This window comes from Grus americana, chromosome 2 (genome assembly GCF_028858705.1).
Source record: "Grus americana isolate bGruAme1 chromosome 2, bGruAme1.mat, whole genome shotgun sequence".
Classification (NCBI taxonomy): domain Eukaryota; kingdom Metazoa; phylum Chordata; class Aves; order Gruiformes; family Gruidae; genus Grus; species Grus americana.
Window position 1 is genome coordinate 122,412,937 of NC_072853.1, and position 23,243 is coordinate 122,436,179.

The following is a 23,243-nucleotide window of genomic DNA, read 5'->3' on the forward strand; positions in this document are numbered from 1 at the left end:
CTGTGAGCCTACTACTGAACTCAGAGCAGACAAGATCTACAGCGTGCCATGCCCTGACCAGAGATCCATCCGAAGTCCTATCATCTCAGGATTCCCAGCATCTGAAAGGACATAGGATTTTATACCTTGCTGTCACCTTTTCCGAGTTATTAAAGTGATCTGCCTTGCAAGTGTTTGTGCCTTTCTTACTGGAATCCCAAAAGAATCAGCACTTCCTCACCCACCATAAGAATTAGCTTCCACTTTTTATCTACCTTCCCCGCACTGAAAAAAATGATAGTGTTCAACAACATAGTAAAAAGGTGTTTTGCTGAATACAAAACAAATTGAAACTTGCTAGCTTGTTATTTCCTGGACTTTCTGTATAATCAAACTATACGTGATATAAACTAAAAGGTTTAGAAAGCTCAGATCCTACTAAGCATGTTCTTCTCCAGTTCTGTACAATTCAGAGCCAGGATGGCAGGTGCGGAGGAGCAACAACAGATAAATCAACTACTGTAGACATCTGTGCACACAGTAACATAATAAAATACCAAGCGCTTACCTCTTCTGCACCGTCTGGCATTCTGAAAGTACACAGGGCTAGAGATCAACTAGATGTCAACAAGCATAGAGGCCTGACTCTCCGTGTGTATGCACATGGACTTTGGAAACAGTTCCCACTAGGCAAACACTCTTAGCTGCAAAAGGTATCTTTAAGGAAAAAGCTCTACGCAGAATGGAAGTAATCCTTTCTGTCAGTTCCGTCACTTATGAAGCATCAGTGCAAAGTCTTCTACTCATTAGGACATGGTGGCTAGAGGCTTTGGAGATCCAGATCTTTAACCATCTTACTGTCCATCTTCAAACTCTCCATTTAAATGTCATTGCTCAGCATCATGACTGATTCCACAGCGCCACTTTTGAGCAATTACAACAAAAATATCTATTTCACTAGATGTCTCTGCCATCTTTGCCTCCCCCACTGGTCTAGAAAGCAAGGTGCTCCCAGAACCTCAGTACAGGTCCCAGCCACAGAACAATGATCATGTGATGACAAGACACAGCAAAAATCCAAGCACCAAAAAAAACCCCAAACAAAAAAACAACCCAAACATAGGCACGCTCAATAGTTACAGTAAATCCTAGACCGGCTACACTCCCAGAAGCAAACTCTGGATGCATAGCAGGATTCCAGAAGTGAAGACAGGGCCTTCAGACCATTCTGGAACAAGCAATACTCAACACGGTTGTGACTATGATGCAATCTCCTCCTTGAAATTCTGCCAGATCTTAACAGGAATTAAATCTCTAGAGAAATTCACCAGTTATGCTAACAAAAGAAACAGGTGGAAGTAGCTGAGTGTGGTGGGTACACGTTTTTAAAAAAATAAACAAAAATCTGTGCAACCAAGTTCACAAACTACAAAAGCAGACAAGCTACACTCACCTTAAGTAAATTCCATTATTTAATGCCTTATTCTTGGCTTTTGAACTAATTTTTTAATAATGTGCAGAAAATTGGAAGTTACATTCAGGAAGGCTTCATCTATACAGCCCGCACTGATAAGAGTTGTTTGTACCTCATATGTGAATAAATCATGAAGACCGATTACTTCCTGTATTCTCAACTAGCAATTTCTCTAATGAGTCTCAAAACCCTGTAAATTTAGATATGAAAAATACTTAAATACTATGACTGACCAATAAACCCCTATAACAGAAGGCTCAGAGGAGATGGGCAAGGGTAACACACCTACGAAGCTCAAGAAATAATGTCAGATGTGACTAAGCACAGCTGCTGCAGAGGCTAACTTTACCTCAACACAATGGGGACTGGAGGGTGGCCTTTGCTTTGGATTAACAGCTATGTCTATTGAGTGGATCAGCTGGTGGTGTAAATGTTTCTCCCCGATTTCATCAAAATAACATGAATGTCTGAGTTAGCCAGACCAGAATGGGGGGATGTATACGTGGCTCAGCCCAATAAATGCACTGAACAACCAACAATATTTCAAAGAGCAACAGGCTTGAGCTGGTTTCAATCTTTCATCATATTCCTTTCCGGTGACTGGGGATGTCCAGTGTCACAATGGTGAGCATATTATAGAAACCAGTAATGGAACTGGTATTGTGATTGAACTGTGTACTGCAATTTCTATATTTTGCTAAGTGTAACTTACAAAATATACTTCAAACGTAGTACAAATGTATCATTCTGCTAAATCAGAAATCCCACATAACATCAAATATCTTCACAAACACATTTTTTATATAAAATATTACACTCTCCATACATGGATTATCTAAAAGAACCTGGTCAGAGAGTATTATACTCTGACAAATACCTTTATGGGAAATAATGCTGCTTTCTTAGAGCAACAAGTAAAGTGCCAACACTCATTCAACACAAACACCCACAACCAATTTGCAAAAGGACTATTTTACTTGCCACCGCAAAGATCTGTCCCTTCCCACCCCCAAAAGGTTGAAGTCTGCAGACTAATGAGCCACTTGTTTTCTACCAGGCACAGCTTGCTCAGGAGAAGAAATATTTTTTTGAAAGCTTTGAAGTTACTGTCTACTGTCTTCTTTTGAATGAACTCCTTTGGAAAAGTGTGATTATTTTTTACTTCTGGGGAAACAGCTGCAGCATCCCTGTATTCTAAAATTCAAATAAATTTGTTCCTATTCAACACTATTTTAGTTTAAACATTTTACCAGGAGTCCCCCACATCAAAGGAAGTACACACAGAAAAGTTCTGTCTCTAAAAAAGCCAGAAGGAAAAAGAAACACTAATTTGCACTAATGAGTTCTCCTTGCAGAGTAATTTCTATCCTGGAAGGTCACATAGTTTCAGTCCCTTGCTATTGTGTGTTATTCCTAAGACTTTACAGAAAAAGGGTGATAGTCAACCTGGCACAGACCGCCCATTAACCAAAGAAATATGACTACCCAAATTATGAGAATAACCTGCTAGGCTGCCCTGTGAGCCTGAAAACACCTGCTTTGTATTTCAGTACTATTTCAGCAGTGCTTAGGACAATCACTATGGCCAGCCACAAGCCGTAACGCTGAACTGTACTCCTTGGTACACAACACTTCTGCATTTCTCACCAACTAAGAAACAGAAATCTGAATACTGGCACTGACCATCTCGAATCTCAAGGTCTGCCCAATCTTAAAAGTTGTGAAAAATTCAAGAGAGACACCTATTCCCAACCCCATCCACTTCAGGCAATGTAATAAAGACTACAATGCTCCATTTAATATCCAACTTACTAACTCTACAGTAGTCTATAAAGTTCAAGAACTGTTTTTAAGTACTAAAAATAGGTTCTAAAAAAAACCACTTCCCTGAGAAACATGTCTCCACAACCTAAAATGCATCTCAGTCTTTCAGCATGTTTTACCATGTCTTCTTTAACAAAAAATAGAAAGGCAAGTAGGACATCTAGTTCAACTGAGGCTACCAGCACAACAGTAAAGCTGAGCAATTTTCTGTAATCGTAGTATATTCCATGCGGTTATCTTGCAAGCTTTGTGAATGACAACTACCTGCTCTCTAGCTATACTAGAAAATATTTCACAAAAATAACAGTACCTTAACCTGACTGCAGTGCTGTAGATTGTAGGAGTAATGGCAACAAAAATTCAGACTAAACCCTCAACATCACATCCGTCCAAATCACCTTATCTTCCTTTAGCCCATTTAGGTAGTATACAGTTGAAACTTAAGAATGTCAAACAGTCAAACTTTGTATTCAATTGCTACAAAAGATTTACCATTTAGAGCATTTCTGTATACTCTGGAGGATGTACTATGATGAATTTAAAGCCCGGTTGCTGAAAGCCTTGAGATGGCATCAAAGTTACCAAGCATGCATTGACAAACACACCAGACCAATCTGTATTTGACTGGCCAAAATATTCAGCTTTGATTGTTCCTGTTCAAAAAAAAAAAAAATTCCTTGAATGCTGGAAAAGTCTGCTTGAACGTTTCATACATTTGTCATTACTTATTAATCAGAAGAACAAAAAGATACAAAATCCTAAGCACACACTAAAATGATCAAATCAATGCTAATGCCTTGATGAAAGTAAAGTTTATGTATAATAGCACCAGGTCAGTTCAGAAACTCATCACCCAAGGAAGAGAACACTGACGGTCATATCTCACTTGACTCTAAATAGCATACCCTTCTGCTTAAATCCCAGTTCACATGAACCCTTTTAGAAGTTGAAGGCCAAAAGACTTTGGGTCTAAATATCAGTCATTTATCTTGCCAGAGTTGCTAACTTTCTGGAAGAGAACATTTAAGCTCAGAAGTAAGATCATATAGCTCTTCTCCAATAGTCTGCCTCTACCTCATAACACTCCGAAGTGCTGAGCTTCTCAAAATGAAGGACAGCACTTGAAGAGCAAACACTAATAAAGAATATTAGCACCTTGTGATATCCTAATAATGTATCTATGACATGTGCGGACTTTAGTTGCCATATAATTGTATTAAGCAAAAACACCGATATTTGCTCAGTATTTATTTTTTTAAAATAATGAATCAAGCTCCAAGACCAAATTGTTGATTATAGCCTTGACAGCTACACAGTTACTTCATAATATGACAAAATAAAATCCTAACTAAAAAAACCCTGAACTTACTGTTTACAACAGTTCTCAGAACCAAGCTAGTGTCAGTGCCAATTTAAATGCAAACATAACTCACTGCATAATCACTCTACTTATGGTAATAAGTTTTCTTATAATTAGTATCAAGAAAGCAGCAACATTGTATTCACCAAGCTTTTTTTTTTTGTGAATTAAGTATGCAGAAAAAAGTGCTGCAGAAAATTTATGACAAAAAATATTTTAAAAGCCTTTGTAAAAGATTCTGTAGGCTGTATCTGCTAACCCATTATCCATTTTATCCTTTTTAATTGTTTAGGGCAGAATGTTTACAAAACAAATAACCAGAAACAGATGCTTGTCCCAAATTTATACCTTGATTATATTTTATTTTCCTTCTCTGCACTGTAACTTTATCATTCCTTCTAGGTTCTACAAATCACACTGTGAATGCCAGTTTTATCACACAGTGTCAGTTAGGTATCACCTGAATTCTTTCATCAATTCAAAAGCAGGTCTCAAAACTAAAATCTATGTATTAACTTATTTCACTCTTGCAAAATTCCACCATGATCTATGCGTGAATTTATATTGAACTATAGCTATGACTACATAAAGTAGTGAAGCGAGCTAATGGTCTGCTTATGCTAAGAAGGAGGAGGTCTCACTACTTCATCTGTCACTGTTTTCAGCATTAACCGGATGCTTCATGAGCCCATTCAACTAACTAATCCAACAGAAAGCTGTCGAACAGGGGGAAGGGGAAAGAAGGGCTGGGCTAACCGTCTGCCAAGCTAGGAAGCCAAACTCAACAACCATGAGAGCCAATGCAACACATGCGCCAGGAACACAGCTGAGAGTAGGATCTCCTTTCAGCAGTAATGAGACCATTTCATTCAGTCCTATAGAAGAGCATCCCAAGACCACCATACATTTGTCAAACTCTTCACCATAAAAAGCAAGTGAAAATGTTTGTCTCTCTTTTGTTGAATTAGCTGCCCTGAGAATTGTCTGCATTTTCCTTACACCACTGTTTTTCCTAACTCACTAAGGAGAGATTATGCCATAGACTCACCACATAAAGGAGTTACGAAGTTAGCAAAATAATAAACATACATTCCACGATGCCTGAACTCAAGCAGATTCCATGTTAAACAACTTCTAGATTATTATAGATTAACATTTCCAATTTATCTGCATGGGAAAAAAAGGGGAAAGGAAAGACTGAAACTACCTAATGCTCCATCAAGCAATCAAACAACAGATTAGAAGATGACACTGTTCAATTAAAAGGAAATCTATGTTTCTAAGGCAAGACAAGTGCTATGTTAACTTAGCAGTTCTTTAAGTTATCAAAGCACTGTTAAAAGACAGGAAGGTATCTACTAGAACTGGTCTTTAGTGAAGACTCTCCACTTTAAAAAAAAATCTCTTCTCTCCCCTTATCCTCCAAGTTAAACAGAAAATATATGACTTTTTTGCCAACATAAGTGTAAAGTATTGGGTTCTAATTTTCTGCAAGCTGCAGATGATAAACAGTAATCCATGAATATTAAAATTCTTGTTTCAACTATTAGTTTATTAAGAAATCATCTACATGTCAAAAGGAACATGAACTGCTGTGATAACACCAAGTCCATTTCAAAATTTCTAACATTTTCCATCACAAATTTCGTTCTGATCATTTTGGATATTACTTTCATGAAACAATTGATGATGCCACTCTGAAACAATTTAAATTGTTTCAAGTCACTGCTGCCACAGGCATCCCTTCTCCCCTCTGTTTTCAGCTACATGTACGCACGCTCCACCCGTTCATTCGTCAGTACTTAGATCTGCCTAATGCATGATGAGCTAGTCCAGGGTACTAACTCAGTGCCCCCAAACCCCAAAATCTATTCACTGATCTTCAATCTGTTAGTTTAGCAACTAAGGCCATTTTCACCATTTAGGAAAAACACTCATAAAAGTCATCAGGAAATTCAACTGCACTTCAAGCACATGACAGAAAATCAATTCATTTGTCATCTCAGGATTATGTGAAAACTAAAGCATCTTTTTCAAAGAAGAAAATATTCTTGCCATATCTCGCTATTCATCCAATTATCAAAATTATCCTGAAGTTACTACTGACAGACTATAAATTTAAATTAACATTCATCTTTGAAGATTAGCTGAAATTAACCAGGACTCAAAACAATGAAGATTAAGGAGGATTTCAGACTCACCACATGATGTTCTTATCACTCGCAGTAAGTCTGGTCCAAGTTTTTCTATCAACCTTCTACATGATTTTGGGGAAAGTCTTTTTGGTTTACAGGTGGGAAAATACTACTCTGACCTCTTCTGTTAGGCACCTAATGATCTGAAAACAAATGCTACAGAAGGCCTTGGTAACAAAACAGTACTCCTATTTAACAATTTGTATTTGTAATCATAGTCTGACATAAGAGCAGGGAAGCTCAAAGTTGATGTAACCTAAACCGTATTCTTTATTTTTCTACTAATAGGCAGTTTTCTAGAAGACAATCTTCAGCAGAACAAAGAACCTGTCACAATCTAAAAGATGGTGATACAAGAAAGAAAGAAAAAACATCAGACTACAATTATAGAAAATTATTTAAAATGTTCCAAATGCATCAATGAAGAGATCCAAAAATTACAAAGCCTAATTTGCACTCAGAGTTATGTTTTGTCTAAACAGCTGCAAGTTCTCTTGTCTACCTACAGTTTAAGAAAAAAAAGACCTAATTATGGAAAGAATTCACAAAAGTCTATCTTTCCAAACAGAAATACAAACATCATTCCTCTAAGTCATAGTTTTACGGAGCTAAGCAGAAGTCTTCCTGTGATGGGAAATTGTCTCTTCCCCATTACCACGAGACACGTGAATTTTTGCAGAAGTTTAATCATCCCAACACAAGAGACAGGAACCAAAAAGTCTTGGGACAAAATATTAATTGGGGGAAATCTGCCATCTCTTGCTGAATATCCAAACTGAAGAGACCTTTCAAACACAAGCTTGCAAGACAAATAAAAAAAGTTTAAAGATATTCTAACTGTTATCTTCATTCTACAAGATCAAAAAGATTCTTCAATTGTCTCCTGGAGAAAAACATTAAGGATCCTCTCAAAGGTGCTGAAAAGTTCCAATATGAAAGCTGCTAGCATCTAGCTGTCTCAGAATGTCAAATGCATAGAAAAGAAGAGCTCAGAAATATCAAAAACACCAAAACAGACAGTAGACAGATGTAAATATATGTTCCTGTCTGGAGACTCAATTATGAGATGGAGTGTGTGAGAGTGGAAAGAGTGGAAAGGAAGTAATTCAAATATTAAGAGAACCAACTCAGTCTTTTCATTCATACTGAAGTTTAGCTTTCCTTCTACCTCCAGAAGCCTACTCCATTTTGAAAGCCCTCAACAAACCATAGCATTTATTTCTGCCTTTGAAATACACATCTGATCATCTTTTATTTTTCCCCTAGAAGTAATTTATTAAAAACCAGCTTTATCTCTCACACAAATATCACTAATTTTCAAACATAATTTATTTATTCCATAAGAAATTTAAGAAATGGCATCTTTGTGCTACCAGCATTCAGAAGAATTAGAATAGGCCACACTATCATATGCAACTTGATTACATCTATGATATACTATTTATTTGGTAATAGAACTAAAAAGCATTATTATAAAAGTCTTCCTGCCATTTTGGTTTTGGCACACAAATGTCAGACAGCTACTTTTTTTTTTTTTTCCCCCTCAGTGTATTTCTGTTCGATGCCATTATATCCACTTTGTTTCCCCCGCCCCCAGTGCTGCCCATTCAAAAAAATCTTTTATTTGCAACGCACTGAGTGAAATGTAAAAGCACTGACACTACTTCTATCAGCTATCTAGCCTCCCACAACAAAGATCAATCTTCTAGAGACAATTCCCCACACACCAAAATTCCTTCTACCTGACAAGTTCTGTGCTCCTCATTACAAATATTCAGTTGGAAGACATGATCAATAGAATTAAGAGAATTCTAACATTATTTTAAAGTTAGAAAAGCATTCTGAAATGCCAAATTGTAATACCCTACCTAGTTTTCAACAGAGGTTGGACTTCACAATTACTACAACTTTCCAGTCACAAAAGACAACTGTATTTCAAAACAGAACAATATCCAGCTGTAAAAAATAACTGAGTCTACACCACAAATTCAATCCAGTTCTTCATTCAAGTCAAACTATTAAAAAAGCACCTCTTTTCAGAATGGGGTGGGAGGAAAAGGAGCTTCTATGTCTCACATAACAACCTATAGCAAAGGAAATCCAGTAGCCACCTAAAGAAAACCCCATCTAATATCTTCAAAGAATACTGATGACATAAGGGTGGAAAGGGGAAACAACACTGCTTTTCTTAGATATATAGTAATAAAAATAACACATTTCAGATATTTTCAACACCCAAATAGAAAGGAAAAAAAATCAGTGAAGCTCTCAGTCACTACCACCAATGCAAAGGGGCTTTCAAGGTTCCCAGAGCATAAACAGAAGCCCAACATGGAAAAACTGAAATAACTCCCTGAATTAAGTCATTTCCAAACTAGACAAGAAAACATAATAGAGCAACTTCTTTCACTACATAGAATTTACAACTTTATACCAGATCTTTCTCGTAGAAATCAAAACTTCAGTGCCACTTTTTAATTAAAATACTGTCCAAGAGAGCAAAATTAAGTCATTTTTAAGAACACAGAATATACATAAAATTATTTCAATACAAAATGCAATTAATGCTTCTCAATTTCACCCTGAAAGATGAAATTTAACAAAATCATACAATCTAAGCAAATACCAAGCAACTAATGCTCAAAGCCCCTATCTAAATCAAACAAGATTTCTATTCCAAACACAGAGAGCACTAAAACACTAAATACATGTTTTGAACATCTGTCAGACAGATTTTATTCTGTCTTGATCAGTTCGACAAGCAACAGTACAAATGAAGAAAAGCGATGGTCTTACAATTCTTAGACTACAAAACGCAGATCAAAATTCCTACCACGAGATTAACACGCGAGAGCAACCCTGCAAACCCCTGGAATGGCAAAAACGTACACACGCACCAGTAGGAGATGTCACCAAATTGCATGCAAAAATCCTCTTAGCTCCAATGAAGTCAGTGACTCTGATGAGACCTTTACCTTCATTTTCCATCGAAATTGTACTTGAGTCGATAGTTACAAAAGTCTTTAGCAACAGCAGCGCTGGAGCAGGAGCTGAAAGGTGAAGAGAGAGATGCCCCAAGATCCCAGGCAATCACACTGCTCCCTTTGCCCCCACCTGCAGCAACATCTGCAAGAGAAACCAGCGCTAAAAGAGGGGAAAAAAAAAATAAAAATAATAAAAAACCCCACGACCGCCGAACCCTATAGGTCTCTACCGCCTTTCCACTCACGCCAGCGCGGAGCAGGCACACGCACACAGGGAACCCGCAGAGCTGTCAGGGGCCACCAAGGATTAGGATTAGTTGCCCAGCAGCTACAGCAACACAGAGCAGCGCCGCCGCTTCCCCCTCGCCACAAACGCCGCGATCAGCCTCGTCCCGCCCGGGGAGGGGCTCCGCACGGAATGAACGCCCCGCACCTAAAAATAAACCCTCACCCCAAGTAACCCCCCCCGCTCTCCTCGGCGCCAGGCGGAAGGGCAGCTGGCGCAGGGAAAGGAAAGCGCCGGCTCCCTGAAGCTCGGCGGCCCCCGGCGACCCCCGCCGCGGCTCCCTCAGCCGCCCCGGCCCCGCCCGCTCACCCTGTGGCGCAGGCCGCCGCGGGAAGCAGGGTGGTAGTAGCGTGGAGGGGGAAGAGAGGCACAAGCGGCCGCTCCCTCACCGCCGTCTCACCTCCGTGGCTCGGGGCAGCAGCGGCGGCGGCACGGACGCATCCCCGCTCCGCTCACTTCCGCGGGCGGGGGGGGAAGGGGGGGTGGAAAGGGAGAGGCAGCGGACGGGGCGGGGCGCGACGGCGGAAGGGCGGGCCGATTCCCCACCCCCTCCGCGCGCGCACAGGCGCCTGCGCCCCAAGCCGGGGGGCGCGCCCGCTGCCCGCCGAGTGCGGGAGGGTGTCGTTAGGGGCGGAGGGGGGGAAGCGGCCGTTACGACCTTCCACTCGGCGCTCGTGGCGCGGGTGTCAGCCAGCCACAGCCCGGGGGGAACTCGCAGGCTGCGGGGGCCTCGCCACAATGCCGCAAGCCACGAACATAAGCGTGTTTAAACGCCCCAGCCGCTATTGGGAGCTCTGGAGGTGCCCTTGGCATAAGAGGCCCATGCTCCCGATGCCCACCATTGCGGCGAGGTTTCCTCACCTTCCTGCCCGGGCAGAAAAAAAACCCACATTACCATGAGGAAGATGGAGCCATGAGCAGCCTGAAGAGCAGGAGCGCTGGCCTGTGCTCTGCGTGAGGGCCCACCACCGCCAAGCAGAGGAGCCTGGCCTGTGCCCGCGGCCCTGGCAGTCTCTGTGCCAGGTCTGGGAGCCAAACACAGCCCAGGGCTGGTCGTGGGAAAACAGTCCAGTAACACCCACTTGCTTCAGAGTTTTTCTTTGCTGCCCTCCGTGCCTTGTGTCACCAAAGCTGTACTGGTATGAACACGAGCATCACACACATGGAAGAGCTGCTGGTTTTAGGGTTACAATATACCCTGGCTAGACTCGTTAGTTTCGAACCACCAGACAAATTACCATGTTCTTTCAAATGTTAGAAAACAAAATTAATACAAAATCTTAAACACTTGGAAAAAACCCACCTTTAAAACCTGGGTTTAGCTACCAGTCGCATAACTAGTGATAAGGGTTGGTAGTTAAGTACTGTGGGGAAAAAACATGCTTTACCAATTCAATTATGTTTACCTAGGCACCAAAGAAACATTACTTAAAGCTACAGTTCCAATGCTGAGCTCCAAGGCTGGGGAAGTTTTCAGATAAAAGTAATTTCCACTGAGATAATACATTTTACATTTAAGGTATGGTGCGAACTAGTAAGAACAAAATGCCTTTTGACTTTCAAGGTCACAATCTAATGGAGACATGCTAATTGTAGGCTTTACATCCCGTTTCTAAAGGAGCATGACAACATGGTGGGAGAAATACAATTGCATTGACATCTCATGATTAACGACCTGTCACCTTGGCTTTGTTTTTCTTAAGCAGGAGAAGAAACCAAAATCAGTCTGTGTCAGTTCATAAGCAGCATTTAACAGAACTAAATTTTAAACATTTTAATTAAATCTCCCAAGCTGTAATAGCATGCCTCTTGAATTCCTCAGCTAAACAAGGTGAAGTGAAAGAGCACACTTTACTCGTTTGAAGGACTTGAAGATAAATTTGTTTGAGTGCTAAAGTAGTAAAAAAATTGCCAATATGTTGTGAGAGGTAAAGAAGAGTTACAAGTGCTGATTTAAAGTACAGGCCCTAGATATTTGCATTCAGGAAAAAAAAGATGACAACAAGCAGGTTAATTGTTTGAGAATGCCTAACGTGTAATTTCAGACCAGTCCCATATAGTTGCCATGTTACTTGAATATCTCCATGGTTACTCCATGACGTATCCCACTACATGCAGGTAGCGCTGTCATTGTAGCAATGACTGTTCTCCAAGATACTGCTGCTGTTAAGTTGTTTGTAAGGCAAGCAAAGAACCACATTGAGCTACTTGTGATGTTAGTTATGATGCCTCAATTTCAACACAAAACTGATGCACAATAACTCATTAGGAAAAACATTTAGTTACTTTGATAGAACAGGTAGCTCTTGCTTTCAATATCAGATGTTACCATTAAATATGAAAAACTTATGTAAATATTTTCATGAAGGAAAACTAGACCCTGTAGGTCCTAATATTGTTTGCATCCACATCATATTTGGACTTCTTTACACTATGCTATGAGAAGTTTTGGGGAGAAGAGTAGAAATTCTTGAACGTTACTGAGCTTGTTCACTGAGCTATTGAGACCTAAGTATCAGTGACAAAGTCTGCCTACTAAGAAACATTCTTTGTGCCTTAAAAGAGAAGAAGAAAGTTGAAAACAAGCCCTACTGTATAGTGAGAACTCAAAAAACTTCATCTCCAGGGCTTAATTTCTTTCACATTAGCGTACATCTGCCTACATACTTGCCTGTCACGCTCCAGGCAGCTGGAAAGCACCTGTTCTGCATTATACCAGGACTATATCCATCCTTGAAAGTTATAGCACTGTTTCTGCCATGCTCTACACCTGCAAACAGTGGCTGTTTAAAAAACAATGCTCAGTGTTTTATCTCTGTCTGCTGCTGGATATTGCTTCTTAAAAAATTCTGACCTTAACGTGAGCTTGATACAGAAGAGTTCAGGAAGCCTAATAAAAGTGTGCAGCAAAGGCATTATTTGGCAACCAAAGCAACATTATTAGAGTATGATTGTGGAGATAGTCTGAAATTAAAACAGGCTTTTCTTACAGTAACCAGTTGTAGCCAGTCATACTCACAAATTACAATAATATTTGGTTTACATTTTTTAATCTTGTAAAAAAATCTTGCAATAAAATGCTCATCTGAATATCCAATGAGCAAACATGTCTAGCCACAACTGAGTAATTCTAGTGAAAATACTTATACAAATTAGAAGAACAATTACAAATTCAAATATGAAAGGCCAAACAATCTCTAAGCTTCACAGTTAGAATCTCTTTTTTAAAAATAGTACTTGAAAGGATATGCAATACTGATAGGTTTGGGGGGGGGGGGGAAGACTGAACATCCTAGCGGTTAGATCACTGTTTTTCTCTTTCTAGTTCGCAGACCTGAAAATACTTTCTAAAAAACAAGTGAACCTGCTGATAACAGGCTTGCGTTTAGGAGAGCAGATTTTCATGAGTGTTCAATGCCAACTTAAGCAGCCCCCAGCCCCAGGTGTTCTCCTTACCTTGGTGTGTTGTCAGGTTTATGTGCCAGAGCACACCACTTAAGTCTTCCGCATCGCCAAAAAAAAAAGAGTTCCTGTCATCCTGTCACGACACTGCACTTCCCACCCCATTCCCTCCCCATCCTTTTCACCACAGAAGTCTCCTAATTTACCTCCTGTTGATGCCCAAGTCAGACCTTTCCTTCTGCAAGTGGCCTTCAGCAGCAAGGAGCCACTAGATTATCTCAGAACCACAACCTCAAACTGACCAACACCTAAATTTATGTGGGAACTGATTCTTGTCCAAAATAACCCAGCAGATCAGTAAACACAGACTTCTCAAACTGAACCAGAAGTGGTTACGCTAGCACAGACAAGAGAGTAGAACAGATAGAGGGAACATAGATGTACTGCAGCTTGCAGTACTTTCTGTGCTCCCCATGGCCTTCAGGGCTGAAAACTAGTGATCTGATAAAATGGTTTGATTGATTGTTCGGGTTTTGTTTGTTTGTTTTTAATAGTCAGCTGTAAAAAAGCATGCTTAGCTTCAGTGTCAATCTAAAGGCAACCCAAAAGGTTGCTTTAACATGCCTTTCTACATCTTCAGAAGATTAAAGAGCCATTGGAAGGCTTGGAAAAATTAAAAGGTAATAAATATGTGACATTCCAGATAGGACCATTGATCAGTTGGAAAGAAAGAAGGGAGAATTCAGTCTGATGGCATTAAACAGATAGGCCTTAACCTGCAGCAAGTTGGTATGCAAGTTTTACTTCAAGTTTGGTTTAGTCTTCGGGATTACAATCAATTCAACTTCATCTCAGCTACTCCCTTGTCCTACAGCACTACCAAAAGTAGTAAAAAACCCCCCAAACCCAAAGATACCTAGAACTGCATGGTTCACAGATTGAGGATCTATTATACAGAATTCTGTCAAAGCCACTTTTCAGACCATAATAGCACTTGAAATACTTTTTGCTCTGACGTGAGCTTCCAGATCCTTCTAAAGGATCCTGTTAAAGATGCATTTGTTTAAACGCTGGCAGTGTTGAGTAACACTAATGAAATCTACTACAAATTTTGTTAATTTCATGAGAAGTTTATTTATGCATTATAATAAAAGGGAAACATTTTTCTGAATCATAACATCTATTGTATTTTACTATGGGCAAAGCTTTCTATAGCACTTCAGTTTGGGGCAGAAAAGCTTAATATAGAATCCTTCTGTCCAAACAGGCTTTTCAACTCTTTGCTTACTTTGCTTTAGGTATAATTCAAACCACTCTCAATAGACTGAGCCCAAATTAGCTTTTCTGGAAGAAAAAATTGCTTTCTGTTAAGATGGACTTTCGTGTAATGATTTAATCTCATTATTTCTTGTCTTTCATCTTGATGTCAAAAACTCACCAGTGCTTTTACAGTTCTCTACAGAGTACTTGTATGACTGGAGTCGGGACAGGAGAGGGATGATACTGGAGCTTCTCATTTACATACTTTAAATGGCACGTATCATTTGTAAAGCCTGTATTGCATAATTTCCTCCCCACATCCTTTCTATCCATGGTGTTCAAGTGATACCTGAGAAGCAATCATTTCATCTCTGAATAGAATTCTTCAGACAAAAATCCATGGAAATTCTTTATAAAGTTTTAATTTTTTTTTGTGTGTGTGTGTGTATATATATGTATATATAAATCAGTTCACTAAGTTTAAAAGATAAATGATACAGTTTCCCCAGAGGAAACAAGTACTCATTTCAATTTATAAATCTGAGCATGTTAAGATGTAAGAAACATAGCTACATTTTCAAATTACCTTAGCTCAGCCCTGTCTTGACACTTTGCAATTATGCTAATTAAGGAACTATGGTTTATGGCAGTCTTAAATTAGATTTCACTGATTTTTAAATTTAACCCTCTCATCCCATCTCTAAACAGCATCCCTGCTAACATTCTAAATTCAGAGAGGGGGTGCAGCACTGCAGCAGTTTAAGTTGACATCAGGTTTTTGTGATGCTCCTTTTGCTGATGCTCAGTTCTGCGCTTCCTGCACACTGGCCCTGGCACCATCATCTCTTGGTAACCCAACTCGGGGACCGATCCAGCCAAGCGAAAAAGCTTACCTCAAAAAAAGGCTTTACTGCTAAACTCCCAGAACTGGTACAGGAAGGCAGCACGTGTAGGGCAGCAGCAGGACTATGGGAGCTCCAACCTTAAATCAGCTTGAACTGTTGTGAACATATCCTTTCAAAGGATTCAAGAAAATCCAGTTTAATCTATCCTTCAGGGAAAGACTAGATGAATTCATTTTCTGACCATAGCACTCAACTGTTGTCTCAAACCTGTATTTCATCTTTTGTACTTTTCTTCGATACCTTCCTTCTCTCCCACATATTCCATACTCACCTCCTATTCTTTCTTCAGCTGCACGATTTTGAAATAGTTAAAAATATTAATTGCATATTTTCCATAGAGGTTTCCCCTCCCATCCTGTAGGGCATACAGAGCTCTTCAGCTGTTTCTGGTTTACCCTCAGTGATTGTTTTCAAAGCTGACTTCTCCAGAAAAAGCTTCACTACAGCAGTGGAAGCTCTCAGAAATGCCTCTATCCTATCTACCGAGGCTTCACATTTCCAGAGACAATCCTACTCATCTTGTGAAGTAAAGAGCTAGTTTCCCGTTGCCTATAAAAGACAGCCAAGAGATGCATCCAAGGAGATTGTGCTCTGTAATTGGAATACGCTGTGAAGCGAGTTACTATGGGAAGCCTTGTTAGGATGCCTGCTAGCGGACAAAGGCACCGCTCCTCTGCACCGTCAGCTACAGTTGTGTTATGGCCTGAGTATAGCAGAAGGTGGAAAACCCTCCCTAGTAAAGGTTGATGTCTTGCCAAAGGATTGATGCAATTCATCAAATGGACAAGAAGAACACCTCATTTACTTTTAAAATATTTCAGTTACCTTATAGTAAGATGTCCGTGGTGGAGAATAAAGACGCTTCAACAATGAAACTATAAACAGTTAAAAAAAACCAGCAGTAGTGAAGTACTTTAGTTTGAATTGATTCAAGGCTAATGTGCCAAGAATTTCAGGAATGCTGCATATATTACAGACAAGTAATCTTGCCAAGTCTCTCAGCACTTGGAAATTTTTTTCAAGACTACTGGTGGGGGTAAAACGGGGTGAAGGTAATACGCAGTAAGGAGCTGGCAGTTAGTAAACAGATGTTTACATAGTTGTAAGATTTCAGCTCCTGGCAAGAATAAGATAATTTGTTTGATAAAACACTTAAGCGTAACGTGTTGGACTCTAATTTTATTCAGACTCAGAGCCAAAAATTTTATCAAGTGAAAGCATGCAGTAGCTTCTCAGGTTGGGAGAAATTCATTATAAACTTTTGTTTTACAGGAGAGCTCACATTCCACTTCCATTTAGATACACATAGTAGTAATTCTGAAAATAAAAAGGGAAGTCAAGTATTCAGAGGATTTTTCTTCTCCCTGATGTCTTAGCAAAAGTGCTCTGAGGTCACATTTTTAAGGGTGGTAGAGGTTACTGATAAAAGCAATTAATGTAGCATGCTTCTATTGCAACTATGTGCTCTAGCGTAAAAGACCTCTAACCTTGAGGTAACCCCAAGTGGTGAAAGACTAAATCTGTACTGGGAGGCATTCTTAATTGACCCCAACAATAAGGCTGCAAGGGGAGGAATAAAAACTACACACGGGTCATGTAACACGTAGAAACTTAGTGAAGTACACTTAGTAAAAATACCTAAATTTAACGAGGTTGTTCTGCCCTGGTTCCCTACCCAGCTACACAAGCTTGTGCTCGGACAAAACAGAGGTGGGAACAAGTGCTCAGAAGTGTTCCCATACCACTGCTGATGAATATCACATTTCAGCACAAAGAAATTAAAAAAACCCCAAACATCCATTTCAAGGCAGCACAAAAAGGCTCCTGTCTGCCTTGGAAATAGGTGCTAGAATATTTTCCAGCAGCTTCACCATCTTTAGCCTAACTCTTACATTAAATAATAGATGACATACTCGAGTCCATACATGATCAAGGGTTGGATACAGCCCCACCTGAAATTGGTAAGAGTGGATATGGGAGGGACAAAGCCCACGGCTGTATCAGACGAACTGAGAGGGTATATTCCACCAGCCTGTTGCAATGGGAGGGTTAAAAGGGCCCTGAGGTGCCCCTCTCTCTCCGTTCCAGTAAATCAGTGACTAACGTCAGCTGCATTCTGTGCATCTGCAACAAGCCAAGAAGCACCAGAGGGGGATTTAATTGAAAAAAAAAAAAAAAAAGTTGAAACTTCTACCGTATGCCCTCCTCCCCACCATCTGGCTAGTGGGGACATTCTGTACAAATTCAGCATGCCAACTGCCTATTCAGAAGGAAAAAAAAAAGTTTCTCTTTCAGTAAAAATATTAGGCAGTTCCCATTCCATGTTCAAGGGCCTCCAACGTAATCCAGATCTGTTGAGGAGTTCTGAGGATACAACCCTATTTATAGACTAGAGAAACCGGCAGTGATGGATCAGTGAAAAGCTTGTTTCCTATTTGAAGTTCAGCTTAAAGTAAATTATAACCCTAAAGATTCTATATACTGTTTGAAAACTGCCCACAATCTGTTTATATCTAATCAGACATGATTTCTGTCATATATCTACATATTTCATATATTTAAGAATATTATAATATTATCATAAGATGTATTAAGATATTATTGTTATGAGATATTTATCCTATCACATCAAATATATCTTACATTGCATATTTCTATGATTCCTAGCGTATCTATGATTAAGTAAACTAATGATATAAACATATAGATTTATGGTTTATCATTAGGTTATATCTAATAATATAGCTATCCAGCCATGTATCTATGGTTTATTTAATATGTTGAACGAAAAAGATAGCAAGCTGTAGACGTTTCTGATTCATCACTCTGACCTGTGGAAAATTATCCATCCAGGGGAAAAAATAAAACTATTGTTGGAAGCCTCTGACACTGCAGGAGCAACATGGATTAATTAGAAGTTACTTATGTGTGTATACAATGGGAACCAAAATCTTGATTTTGCTACTCAAAGTTACGGAACAGGACTCCCAGAGAATTTTCTTCAGGAGATAGAGATTCCAGTAAACCAGGTGCTTTTAAGAATTCATCTTTTATATCTCCCATAATTTTCACTCCAAATTGTTTTCCCTTTTTGAAAAGTTGATCTTTGGTTCTTTGAAGCCTCACATCTTCAACGTGCATACACAGTCTGATGCTATTTTTCACTTCCTGGGACAGATTTGAAAGGATTTTAAATAAGCTAACTTTAGTGGTTCAGGTTTTCCTGTTGATAAAGTCTGTTATATCCTCAGCCATAGCCTCACCGGACTATCTGAAGAGAGCTCTAGGTTTGAGGACATTAAGCTTTGCAGCAATTAAGCTATTACATACTACAGTCTCTAATCAAGATCCTACTTCTAGGGTCAAGGTGTAAAGAATGCAGAACTGTAACAGAGAAACTGAAAATCAGAAAAATTAAGATCTATTTTTAGATTTGCCAAAATTGCATTTTCTTGTGCAGTTTGTGAAAAAAAGGAAAACCCCCATCTCCCCCCTCCCAAGTCCTCTGCCACTTAAAGTAGTACATCCATTTTGAAGACAAGAACAAGTGGCTTCATACATTCCTACAGCCCTTCACAGAATGGCTTCTGATCCAACGGGAACTTCTTAGCAAATATTTTCTAATGTGTTCTAGGTTTACTGCAGGTATACAAGCTTCACAAGCATTTCTCTTTAAACAGTACTCTTTGGTTTTGTTACGTTTACATGATTTTGAACCAGCCTAGTCATTTGTGACAGTAATTCCATTCAACCTTTTAAAATAGCTGTGGCGTGACATCCTGTCCTTCCATGTAAAATTAGCCCTGCTCAAACACAGCGCCTCTTGGAGCACTGTAATTGAAGGAGCAACTACATGAAATTCGTTCAGGTTTAAAAGTTTCTAACAGCAATGCCAACACTTCTGGTCCTATATATAGGATGACTGGAAATATATTTTTTTTTTATGTTAGCCCTTGTTGAAAATATCAGACATTACCATGAAAGGCAACCACTGTAAAGATTGCTATCGCTAATTGAGGCTCCTCCCTTTGTCCTAAGGGCTGAGTTCAGGCTGTAGTAGCCTCTAACAAACTTCCTGTGGATGCAAAGCAAATACCATAAATGGCATGAACACCAGAGAAAGGCTACAACCAAAAGCCCAATTCCTATAATACTGCTGTGTTAATAGCATTTGCAGTTCCTGGGCTTCAATATCATATTCTTTGATATTACATGCTGGTTCCTGGAACTGTGCAATTCTATCAAGGATGTTTGCCTATGGTGAAAAAAGTTTCTAATCCTTTTAGTTGCATAGAAAAGCTTGAAAGCTTGAACCTCAAAACTTGTCTAGAATGGCTAAATGAAATTTTTCTGAAAAGAAATCAGAATTTGAAAGGCTAAGTCATTTTTGTAATTGTTGGGATTGACAGTCATGAAATTTCCGGCATTCAAAAGCAATTTCAACTAGCCTTTTTTTAATGACTGTTGAGCATTTTCTGGTCCAATTCATTTTAAGATATGGTAAAAAAATAGGGCTGCTATATTTCTGCTAATTTCCTGGGGAGAAATGTGAATATATACATGCGTTATGCAGTGCACATGAGTCCAGTACCTCTTAATTGTAGCACATGTTCAGTACATCTGATGGTGTGATAAGCCAGTTTGACAGGGCACCACTGAAGAAATTAAAGGAAGAAAACAGGAATCACAAGCATCTGTTTTGACTCCCTCAGAACTTTAAATGCTACCTAAATTTTGGTGGGTTTCTTGTCTTTTTGTGGCATTAGAAATGCTAACATGAAGGTCTCAAATCGAATCTAATCCATGTGTATCTGGCAGTTATTCAGTTTAAAAAGGGAGGAGATGGTGGGATGGGACAGAGAGAATTTTTTAATTAAAAATAACGTGTTTCATTCGTACACAAATAAAGCTACAGTAATGGAATATATCTCAGTTTTGAAATCTTTTCTCTTGGCCTTCAATCCTTGACATACTTACGTTTACGTACACTACTCAACCAGGTATTCAAATAACACCGTAGGAGTCCAGCTTAGTCTCTCTCTAATCTTTAAGCTGTCTCCTGCATTGCCTATTCTGTTAAAGTTTCTCATTTTACTAGATTTTAGCAGTGGCAGCCAGCCTGCTCCGCTCCCCCCCACCCTCCTAAAGCAATAGTTGTCATCAGCAGCCATTCAGTCATAATACTGGCCTAAGCGAAGAACCTGACTATATCTGATTGAGATGATATCAGTGTCACTAAAAGTGCCTAAATGTAAAGCAATATTTCAGGAAATGTAATAGAATTCTATTTTAAATGTCAAGGATGCAAGAAGTCTTCAGCAGACCATCTCAAACTTAGACTCCAAAAAATAAATAAGCATTGACCATTTAGATTAATGAATTTTCAGCTTCTTAAAATAAGAATGTGAATAGTATAAACCATTAGTCAACAGCCACTGCAGTCCCCAAGTGACTAGACAAGTTCTTCAAGATGCTAAGGGACCACAGCTCCTCTTCGCTGTTGTCAAAAAGACAGAAGCTCAATGCTTGAAGATGAGGATCCTTGTTTAGCGCAGTGCTTCCTTCAAGTGGTTTGTATTAGTTGTTTTCTTATGACAATACCAAAACCTGCTCATCCTAAAACGTGTGGATATAGATAGACGTTGTGTGTGCTTGAAAAATCAACTAGTGTCTGACACAAAGCAGTGGAGACTCAGTTTATATTTCAACCAAAAGATAGTAATTCAACAAAGATGTTTATGTGAAGGGGCAAAATATCCAAGCTTCAATACCAGGGATCATAATTCAAGAAGAAAGTCTACTTAGGGTGGGGGGGAAAGAAGAATCTGCACATCCCTGGAAAACTTCATACAATCCTAACAGGAATTTCTGTGTGACTACAGTAGAAAGTCTAGCATAAAGCCCAACCAGAGCAAATGCGGATTTCTTTGATGCAGTCTCTCAAATATTGATCCAAATGAGCTTAGAAGAAGCTAATGTGACAAAGAGGAAACCCGAGCCACCCATCTCTATTAGAAGATAGAGCTTTCCAAATGAATTTGTGAACTGCAAGGAACTGTTAGGACACAAGAATCATTTTGACCTGATGGTGTTAAGCATAAAATATTAAACAATGTAATACCCATCAGCCCCAGAGAATCACAAAGTATTTCAGATTCTGGATATACCACCCCAGGGATACGCAGCAATCAGGTAGCGCTTTTTATGCTTCAGAACAACGAAGAACAGAAATCAGGGAAAATGTTTCATTAGAGAAATGAGTCAAGCCTCCGTTTAACTACAAATATCATAGCACCTTAGTCGTTCAAAGCAAGCAGCACTTTTTCTGTGTCACCTCAAATTTAACATATGCATGGGTTTTTACATACCAAAAACTATACCACTATTCTTAAACAAACTTAACTTGACATGTCTAAATCCATTATAATGAAGTTTTCATTAATAGCTATACAGATTTCTTAGTTGCCGAAGTAGAGAAGTACTATGTTATTTGTAATACCCACGTATTTCATAGGCAGCTACACCAAATGGATCTTTAGATACAGAAATCTTTAGGAAAGGAAAAGAAAGCCAGACTACAGATGTCCCCCGCTTTTTTTTTTTTTTTTTTTAAAACCAAATAGTAGCACTTGGACTACCACAGCCATAATACAAGCATTATCACTGTAACAACACTGGCAATAATAGATCTCGCCTCTCCTATACACACTAAGAGAGCATCATTTCCAGCTAGAGGTTAACTTGTGTGTGGTGGGAGGTACTGTTAACCTCAGAGCGGAGGTCAAGTGCCAGCTATTTCAGTAAAAGCTGCTAGGTCTTTTGCTGGGGAACGTGTCCCGTTCAGACCCTTTAGCTGCATCCTCAGTATCTCATCTTCAGGCTTTCTGGATTCCCACTTGGAAAGTCAATTCTTGCAAAAGTCTCAGACTGTCACTTGAGGACATGAAATGTGTCCTTTATAATGCCTATAGTACTATAATTTTAGGAACTGCGTGTCAAACGTGTCAGATTCAGTCGTACTAATGTTGCTTGGCATATAATGACTACATTTATAGACAAAGTTCAACAGTGCCATTTTAATTCAAATAGTGAAGATTTTAAAGCTGTGAGGAATTATTTCTACAAGCCAGGTTGACTGTATATGTAACGGAGAACTTCTGTCTATAAACTGTGCACAAAGACTATAACCTCCGTTTCATCTACATAAAATCTTTTATAAGCACCTCTAACCAAAATCTTAGAGTGTGGGCTGACAACAGATAAATTATTCCAAAGGTTAAATACTGATTGAAGGGTGTACTTTATTTCCTATTTGCATGCAGCCTGCAAGCTTTTTTCTCCGTGATTAAAGACCCATCCTTTGTGAGCGCTGCCTTGCTCAAAGAGTTCCTTTGAGATAAGACTTGACTGTTAAACTGGGCAGAGTTGCCATTTTTGAGGAAAACAAAAGGTAAGGCAAAGGAACAATGCACTACCCAAGCAAACATCTGATAAACTCTGTTACAAGAGAACTGTCCTCACAAGAGAACTGTACTCTGTTCTTACTCAGACCTTAGAGCAACTTACAGATCCTG

At 39.3% G+C, this 23,243-nt stretch overlaps 1 protein-coding gene across 5 annotated transcripts in view; it reads right to left on the reverse strand.

Moving 5' to 3' along the window:
- The window catches only part of ATP2C1 (ATPase secretory pathway Ca2+ transporting 1), a 67,125-nt gene that overhangs the window by 38,894 nt on the left and 4,988 nt on the right, over positions 1-23,243 (reverse strand). The window contains exons 1-2 of one of the 5 annotated variants that reach the window (XM_054814387.1): positions 10,412-10,575; positions 9,730-9,958 (exon numbers count right to left, since the gene is read on the reverse strand). The exons of 2 other annotated variants lie outside the window; for them this stretch is intronic. Coding sequence is in view for 1 of the 3 variants with exons in the window: in XM_054814385.1 (XP_054670360.1) it covers positions 9,808-9,813 (6 nt within the window). In the remaining 2 variants the exon portion in view is untranslated. Of the gene's footprint in view, positions 1-9,729; positions 9,959-10,411; positions 10,576-23,243 lie in introns of those variants that run through there. 2 more of the 5 variants (XM_054814385.1, XM_054814388.1) reach the window with 2 other exon arrangements.